The 9,115-nt window shown below is 34.6% G+C and overlaps 1 protein-coding gene and 1 long non-coding RNA gene across 2 annotated transcripts; one reads left to right on the top strand and one right to left on the bottom strand.

The window, feature by feature from the left end:
- Positions 1-206: 206 nt before the first annotated feature.
- On the top strand, positions 207-5,032 carry LOC101737025 (uncharacterized). Its single transcript, XM_021350071.3, has 5 exons — positions 207-278; positions 2,261-2,302; positions 2,534-2,626; positions 3,649-3,876; positions 4,895-5,032. The coding sequence occupies exons 1-5, from the start codon at positions 234-236 to the stop codon at positions 4,973-4,975; spliced, it is 489 nt and encodes a 162-aa protein (XP_021205746.3). The 5' UTR covers positions 207-233; the 3' UTR covers positions 4,976-5,032.
- Positions 4,797-6,253, bottom strand: LOC134199818 (uncharacterized). The gene is made up of 2 exons (XR_009974457.1): positions 5,975-6,253; positions 4,797-5,754 (listed from the first exon to the last, which is right to left on the bottom strand). It is a non-coding gene; the product is annotated as an uncharacterized LOC134199818 (long non-coding RNA).
- Positions 6,254-9,115: the final 2,862 nt, after the last annotated feature.

Below are 9,115 nucleotides of genomic sequence, written 5' to 3'. Positions count from 1 at the left end.
GCAGAGGCAATTTCATACAAAACTAAAATTATCACGGAAGTTATAAAATTATTATAAACGTAAACAGTTTTACCCATTGTCACTTAGGTATTACAATACGGATGTGACAAAATAACTGTCAATTTTCAAGATTAGATTGATATAATGTTGTTTAGTTGTAATACTGTACGTTAGTATAAAAAGCATACGAACTGAAAGAGTGAAGCTTAGTAGAGATTTCAGTGCAATACGACATGTCTCGATTGGTCTTGTTCTTCACTATTTTAGTCGTACTCCAGGTACGTTGACTTATTTATATATTAATACGTGAAGCAAAAACTTTCTACTCTTTTCTACGAAAATTGCGCGGACGGAGGAGTATGAAATTTCCCACACTTACAGAGAATATGGAGAAGGAGTGCAGAAAGCTAATTTTTTTTTAAATTATACATAAACATGCATTAAATCAATAATGAAAACATTACACACACTACCATGTACATTTTTAAAAACATTACATACACGCATATATAATACTCTTTTTTATTGTCAAACTTTTCTTATAGTTTGGGGTCAAATTGACAATAGATTGAATATTGTTTGTCTTTATTAATATTTGTCCAAAGTGTAGTCTTGGCGAAATCTGTGATTATAGATGTAGTCTTTGACAATAGAATCTTAATAGTGTACAAACTTATAATTTCAATTAATTATAGTCGAATTTCGACTACCGAAGGGCCAATAGTTTTTTGTAAATAGAACAAACAGCCATATTGATTTTTGGGTTCGCTATGACACCAACAACAACCCATGAATTTAAACTGAAATAATGCACACATTAGAGATTTTTTTACAATCAAATAGGACTATTTTGACAATAATTTATGGAAAAAAAACATAATATGATAGTCGTCTTTACAGCGATCGTTTTTAATGATTACTCGCGATTAACGATTCAAGCTTACACTCTTATTTACAAAAGGCAAACGAGCTTACGGATTATCTGATATTAAGTGACTACCGAAACCCATAGAAATCAATACTTGAATGTCGCCACCCATCTTGATGCTTCAGCTCTATGTATAAACCTCATCGCAAACAGTGGGAATGTAAAATTCAATTTTGTGGGTTCGATTTTTATTACTCGATGTTATAGAAATAATTCATTCATATGTTGTATTCAAAAATCGTCTGCGGAATTTGAACACTAGCAAAGTCGCGTTGCTTGATTCATCGGGCGTCTGATCTCATATTTGTTTAGACCACAAATACATATCAAAGGTCTGTGGGGATAACGACAAAAGGAAGATCTTCCACCGAGCGGGTGATATTCGATACGAATTCGGTCCGAATTTTGTTGCTTGGGACTTTTGTTTATTATTTTTTTATTGCTTAGATAGGTGGACGAGCTCAAGGCCCACCTGGTGTTAAGTGGTGACTGGAGCCCATAGACATCTACAACGTAAATGCGCCACCCACCTTGAGACATAAGTTCTAAGTTCTCAGTAAAGTTACAACGGCTACCCCACCCTTCAAACCGAAACGCATTACTGCTTCACGATAGAAATAGGCAGGATGGTGGTACCTACCCGAATTTATGCAAGCTTATCTTGAAAATGTCGTAAGCGAGATTCAGGCATCTGTCAAATAACTTGTGTCCTGTGATGGCTACCGCAGCAGGTCTACTAACTTGTAATTGTACTTCTTGATATAATTTTATATAAGACTTCAATATGATGCTCGGTAAAAACAAAGCTTGTTATTTTATTTATTTCAATTGCGCATCAAACTAAAAATCTACTACAATGACTACACTAACCATGTGAAAAGAAAGGAAAGACATTTAAATTATATTTTATAGTAAACTAGCGACCCGCCCTCGCTTCGCTTCGGAGACTGTAATTTATTATTGATTTCTCCACTATTAAATGGATGTTATTATACATATAAACCTTTCTGTTCAATCATTCTATCTATTAAAAAAACTTCATCAAAATCCGTAGCGTAATTTTAAAGATTTAAGCATACATAGGGACAGATATAGGGACAGAGAAAGCGACTTTGTTTTATACTATGTAGTGATTCGTTCACAATCCTACAGATAAATTAATTTTGTAATTGCATATTTCTGCATATTTCGGTCATGGATGTCTTATAGATATCCTACATTCATTCAAACTGCTTTTGAAAACAACGCAAGCGCAGAAAATGCTAACATTACACTTTATTTATACATACTTAAAAAAAACAATCATATAAAGTTGCAATATTTGCTTTAAAGGTATCTTCCGAAGACGTCAGAGGGTGCCCCCTTAAGAGACTTGTAAGTTTATTTAATGAAAAGTTCACAAGAGCACACCATACATTATTTTCTAAAATATTTTATACACTTTTGTGATATGGTTTAGTTTTGCTTGCACAATAATCGTTATCACAATAAAGGATATGTTAATTTTAATTAAATTGACCATGTTAAAATTTACAATAACTTAATTTGTCGTTTATAATTTCTAAGGAATTCATTATTAATCTATACTTTAATTTCATAACCGAGATTGATAGCTGCTGCGTCAAAAAATACCCAAAACTATTTGACTCTGAGTTCATAACGGAATGCTACAACACACAGCGTAAGGCAAATGATAAGGTGAGTTAATTGTTTATTCATATAGTTCATTCTAGCAGAGCACACGTTGAACATATTTCATATCTAAAATGATTCATATTTCTTTCGTGTAGCAATCACGAATTTCGGTTTGAAAGCTACAAAAGCTCCAACGGGATGTGTGCAAGAAGACATGAGTGAAAAATACTCGCATTTTTCAGAGATAAAAAGAAAAAATATAGATATTAATGCAACGTTAATGCAGGCACTTTCATAAACGTTTCACTACATTTTTTCTTCTTTTTTTATTTTTTTATTGCATAGATGGGTGGACGTGCTCACAGCCCACCTGATGTTAAGTGGTTACCGAAGCCCATAAATTTCTACAACGTAAATCTCGCCACCCACCTCGAGATATGAGTTCTACGGTCTCACTATAGTTACTTACCCGTACGGACTCAGGTCCTACTTCCTAGTAGAGGTCCTACTACCAGTAATTACGCAAATTATAATTTTGCGGGTTTGGTTTTTATTACACGATGTTTATTCGATGATTATTATTATTTAACGGCCGTCTGGTGTAGTGGTAAGTGACATGGTCACTACACAAGGGGGTCGCGGGTTCGAATTCCGCCAAGGGAAGATATTTGTATGATAAATATAAATGTTTTTCCAGAGTTATGGGTGTATATTAAATGTATGTGTATAGTAAAAATATTATATTTATTTCCGTTATCTGGTACTTGTAACACAAGTTCTTTACGAACTTAGCACGGGACCAGTTAACGTGGCGTGATTGTTAGTAAATATTTATATTTATATTATATTTATTCCTTCACCAGGGAAGTCAATCGTCAAGTACGTATTTCATTACAAAAATGGGTACCCGCCTGCGGGATTCGAACACTGTTGCATCGCCAGATACGAATGCACCGGACGTTTTAGCTTGTAGGCCACGACGACTTTTTACATGAAATCGGCGACCAATAAATACTATCGTACAGGATTTTATGGAAATCATATTCGAAACAAACTTAGTTATTAATATACGTGTTTCATTATAGTGTGAAAGAGATATGTGTGTCGCAAGAAAACTCAACTTGTTGACGGAAGAGGATTCAATAAACAAAGATGCACTCCTACGTTTCGTTGAAGAAGGATTCAAAACGGAGATAGATTTGGTTAATGCCATAAAGAAGAAGTGCTTCGAAGAAGATATTTCTAATATTGGCAAACCGGAAATGTGTGAGGTCGCAAAGTACAAGATTTGTATTACGTCTCGAATGGCCGAGGTGAAAATAATAATTACTTTTATTTTTAACCAACTATAAATCAGATAGAAGGATTTACTGGTGGTAGGACCTCTTGTGAGTCCGTACGGGTAGGTACCACCACCCTGCCTATTTCTGCCGTGTAGCAGTAATGCGTTTCGGTTTGAAGGTTGGGTCAGCCGTTGTAACTATACTGAGACCTTAGAACTCATATTTCAAGGTAGGTGGCGGCATTTACGTTGTAGATGTCTATGGGCTCCGGTAACCGCTTAAAATCAAGCGGGTCGTGAGCTCGTCCACCAACCTAAGCAATAAAAAATAATAATAATAGAAAGTGTTTATTTATTTTTCTAGCTGGTAAGGTAAATGAACAGGTTGCCAAGTTCGATGGAAAACAGTAGAATGTGGTTATTAATAAATAAAAATGTCAGGCTGAGTCTCTTGTGAAAGCTAAAGAATGAACGATCCGTCAAATCTGTTGTTGTTCGCAGTTTCTAATAGAAAATGTTGGCACTGTGGTTTCATTAGCAATTCTTAAGCTTGAAGAACAGTCACGGAGAAAATACACGAGCAATAGAGGTGAATGGCTTTATGGCCTTGATTTTAAGTGGTTATCGGGTCCAAGATATATCATTACGGGAACGCCGCCCACTTTAAGATATTATGAAGTCTAAGTCTCAATTGTATAGTATAACGGCTATCTCACTCTTCAAACCCAAACACAATGCAGCTTCGCGATAGATATTATTATTTTTCTATTTGAATAACTCTAAAGACATTCGACTGGAAATTTGATTCCTGGAGAGCTATTGTGACATTCACATGTCCAATACTCTTATTGGTACCAATACTATTGGTAAACGGTAACGTAAATATTAACCACAGAACCATACATAGCATATGGAAATTATCAAAACAGAGCTGTCGTATGAATAAAACAATTCTTTTTTATATCAGTTTTGTATTTACTTGAGGGATAACGTTCGATAGTTGGTAATTTTAATCTTGTACAACACGCTTATGAGATTGTCAATTACAGGACTGCCCGAAATGGGACAGCAAAGGAATCTGCAGCAGTGCTCAACAGAAGGTTGAAAATTTCATGAAAATGTTGTCCTGAAGACTCGATTTTCTAAATAAAGTAAATATTAAATACACGCGAAACAAGCATTCAAAACTATTGTTTCTATTTTTTTGTGAAAACTAAAAACTTAATTTGAATACAGATTAATTACAGAAAGTAAAACACTGTAAATTATATGTATTTCAGCCAGTGAATTCATTTATTTATAGTCTATTATTTATTATGTTTATCGTATCATTATTCATATTATTATTATCATATCATATCATTATCAAATCATTGTATTATTTAACATGTCTTTGTTTTGTATCATGCTTAAGTTTTTTGTATTATTTAACCTCGGTTGAAGGAACCCATAGGAAAATGTCACGCCCTAGCTTGAAATATGAGTTCTAAGTCTTAGATTTTACAGTACAACAACTGCCCCTAGCTTCAAACTGGAACGCATTACTGCTTCGCATCAGAAATAAGCAGAGTGATGGTGACTCACCAGACTCCGTATCACCATGTTTCAAAATAGATGCCTCTATAATTTCTATAATATAAGGATACAACAAACATTCGTATAATAAATTTTGGGAATCATCATTATATATAAATGTGTGAAACTAATTACCTTCGATGACAGGTTTTAATCCCATTACCATAAGAAGCTAGTCATTTTGTACAAAGCTTAATTTAGGTTGCCGGCCACACCTCGCTGGGAAGTTCCGCGTAGTGTGTTACCGGGTTGCCGCAAACGAGTTAAGTTTTCACTATTTCTAACATGCTGCAGGTAGTTGAAAGACATAGTATTTCTATGGCTCTGTCAAAACCTGCGGAGTTTTTGTTCATTTTTCTACATCAGGAATACCAGAGATAGAACTAAGGACTACTGCCTACGCCTAAATTGATGTGGTTGTTGGAGATTTCATAACTTCTAACTTATAACCACAAACACCAATGACTTGTAAAAAATTATCATTTTAAAACGAAATTGAATGAAACAAATCAAATAAATCAAAAGGTACGGCAATATGACTGTGTTGATTATACCTGTTAAACCAATTACTACAAGGGTTATTGAAGTTTCTTATCAATTCATGTTCTTCCTTGATCTTGTTTTACAGAAATTGGCTTTCAGAAAGTTTCAGAATTTACAACAATTTTAGCTACTGCAACTCATGTTAGTTTTATAAAAGATTTCAGACCAATTTTAGTATCAGAACCGTAGATCTTTTGGTAAATTCGTTGTGGAAAACTAGACAAGTTTAGCTTCCCCTTGGGTACTAGAAATCTTTGTTCTATCTAGCTCGTTGAATCTTGCTTATAGCATACAGGATTATCTAAGTTAGATGTTAGATGTTCAGTTTACAAGAATCGTAATGAAATCTGGAAAAAAAACTTTCATTAATAATACTGTTTATCAAATATCTCTGAACAAAATAAAATAACACAAAGCTTATCCTGGTTAATCGTAAACTTTTTAACATTCCACTTTTTTTGGGAATTTCAAAAACAAACCTAACGCATATTCATTACTGCAGCATCCTGACTACACTCAACGACCCACTTCCTTGACAACGAACGTAGTTCTTACCTTTATTAAGTGCTTCAGATAATGCACCTACTGTTTATTAACTGTTTAAACTGTCGAGATCCCGACCCTTAAATGTCAAAGTTTAATCTCGACTACTGTTGAAATGGCGCAAGTAAAAAGGTCCATAGATTTGTTTACTTTCATTAGGCCTCAAAAGAGTAAATTTACTAAAATAATAGATGTCTTAAACAGGCTTTTTATTATACTAAATACTTAGACGAAGCTCTTGACCGATCTGATGCTAGGTGGTTGCGTCGAAATCACAACCTGAATGGCTCCATGCCGCTTGAGATCGACCTCAAGGCTCAAGTCCCAATAATGCCTTCAAATGAAAACGGATTCTTGTTTCTATGTATGCGTAAAGAAGATCGTGATATTTTTCTAGTAATTAGACAAATTCATTTGTTTACTTAACTGCTACAAGGCTAAGTGCTAAAAGGCAAACTAATAATAATTAGCAGTCGACCAAATTAACTGATTTTCAGATTACACCGATAGCACTATAGGAATCTTTCAGCTCACCACGATACATAAAATTCAGCTCTATACTTTATGTGGATTGTAGTCCACTATGTATTATCCGACATGCAAATTGTTTATGCTAAAGGAAAGATTTTTCCGAAAAAAATTTACGCTCTAGTACGGTAGGATACTCATTATTGAGCTCAGATTTCAAATTTGTTTTGAAATCAAATCTCAGTTTGGTAAATGAGTGTTAAAATTTCGATAATTGGAATAATATTAAAATCACATTAGCTCAAACAAATTGACTCGGCTAACGAGATTTTCCAATGCGCATGTAATCCGCCCATACCATAACTTCATATTTGCAAATCGTTTCATTACAGAAAAATAAATTGTGAATAAGATTTTTATAAAACAATGCAATCTGTAAAGCAGTAAGTAATCTTTGATTTTCAAAATTATAATTGAATAATTTTAGAGGAGCGCTAAAAGTAGATATTGTAAAAATCCACTTGGAATACTATAATAAATATAGTGCAATATACATAATATATACTATACCAAACCATACTATACCATACATACAATTAAACAAAAATAAAATAGCGTACGAATCACTAATTATTTAAATTGGTTTTGCACATGAAAGAAAAAACTGGTAGACATTAACGAACGCGGATTATCCGTTTGAATTGTCCTGCACAGTGTAGTATACGTAAAACAGTAAAACAGTTTTCAATTTACACTCTACATTTTTGTTTCTTAAAGAATACTAGACATTATCATATTATAATATTGAATTATTAAGCTGTGCACATTGGATTTCATTGTTACGTTCCATCTAGATAAAGATGGATATTATTAGATAAAGTTATCGTGGCCTAAAGGATAAGACGTCCGATGCATTCGTATCTAGCGATGCACCGGTGTTCGAATCCCGCAGGCGGGTACCAATTTTTCTAATGAAATATGTACTTGACAAATGTTCACGATTGACTTCCACGGTGAAGTATAACATCGTGTAATAAAAATCAAACCCGCAAAATTATAATTTGCGTAATTACTGGTGGTAGGACCTCTTGTGAGTCCGCACGGGTAGGTACCACACATGTAAGCAATAAATAAAAAAAAAGATATGTGGACGTGCTCACAGCCCACCTGATGTTAAGTGGTCACTGGAGCCCATAGACATGTACAACGTAAATGCGCCACCAACCTTGAGATATAAGTTCTAAGGTCTCAGTATAGTTACAACGGCTGCCCGACCCTTCAAGCCGAAACGCATTACTGCTTCACGGTAGAAACAGGCGGGGTGGTGGTACCTACCCGTGCGGACTCACAAGAGGTCCTACCACCAGTAATTACGCAAATTATAATTTTTTTGGGGGTTTGTTTTTTATTACACGATATTATTCCTTCTCCGTGGAAGTCAATCGTGAACATTTGTTAAGTACGTACGTTCATTACAAAAATTGGTACCCGCCTGCGGGATTCGAACACCGTTGCATTGCTAGATACGAATGCACCGGATGTCTTATCCTTTAGGCCACGACGACTGCAGGCCTTGACACTTCTAATTGACAGTTAAACATACTAAGACCAAAATTTTACTTAAATGGCAATCATATATAATTGCATAGCACATTTTTTCTCATACCCATCAGATTTCTTCTGTTCAAACAAAAAGTTATGTACCGATGCGAAGTGTTTCAACATTATTTGCACTCTGTCTGTAACGAAACTGTAGAGCTTATTTCCACAATAAAGTTAAGCACACTGCGAGCCTCTGTTATGTTAATAGGGGTGATTAAGCGAACAAAGGTGGTTTAAAGTTTTTCATTAGGATATTGCCTGAGGCCCATCGACCGAACAATGCTGTTCGCGAATTGTTGTTTATATTAAGTTACTAAGTACCTAGTTGAATTTTGATTGTGCAGTTTATTGTTTTTGAAGTTGAATGAGGTTGATTAGCACAAATATAAACCGGAATTTATATTCACATTGTGGGCTGTTTATATGGGCTGTCGACGATCGAAGTCAGGCTATTCAACTACAGCTATTGGAGAATTGTGAGCTGTATGTTGTTTTGACTATAGTACTATAGAATAGTACTGAAGGAACCACATTATTAG

The sequence above is a fragment of the Bombyx mori genome, chromosome 12 (genome assembly GCF_030269925.1).
Source record: "Bombyx mori chromosome 12, ASM3026992v2".
In the NCBI taxonomy this organism is placed as follows: Eukaryota; Metazoa; Arthropoda; class Insecta; order Lepidoptera; family Bombycidae; genus Bombyx; species Bombyx mori.
Note: the sequence above shows the minus strand (reverse complement) of the source record. Positions and strands in the feature narration are given on the sequence as shown.

Excerpts from the sequence above, each read along its gene's own strand:
- LOC101737025 (XM_021350071.3), top strand. The coding sequence starts at position 234 with ATGTCTCGATTGGTCTTGTTCTTCACTATTTTAGTCGTACTCCAG. Across the intron at positions 279-2,260 it reads CTATTTTAGTCGTACTCCAG|GTATCTTCCGAAGACGTCAG; the intron begins GTACGTTGACTT and ends TTTGCTTTAAAG. Across the intron at positions 2,303-2,533 it reads GGTGCCCCCTTAAGAGACTT|ATTGATAGCTGCTGCGTCAA; the intron begins GTAAGTTTATTT and ends TTCATAACCGAG.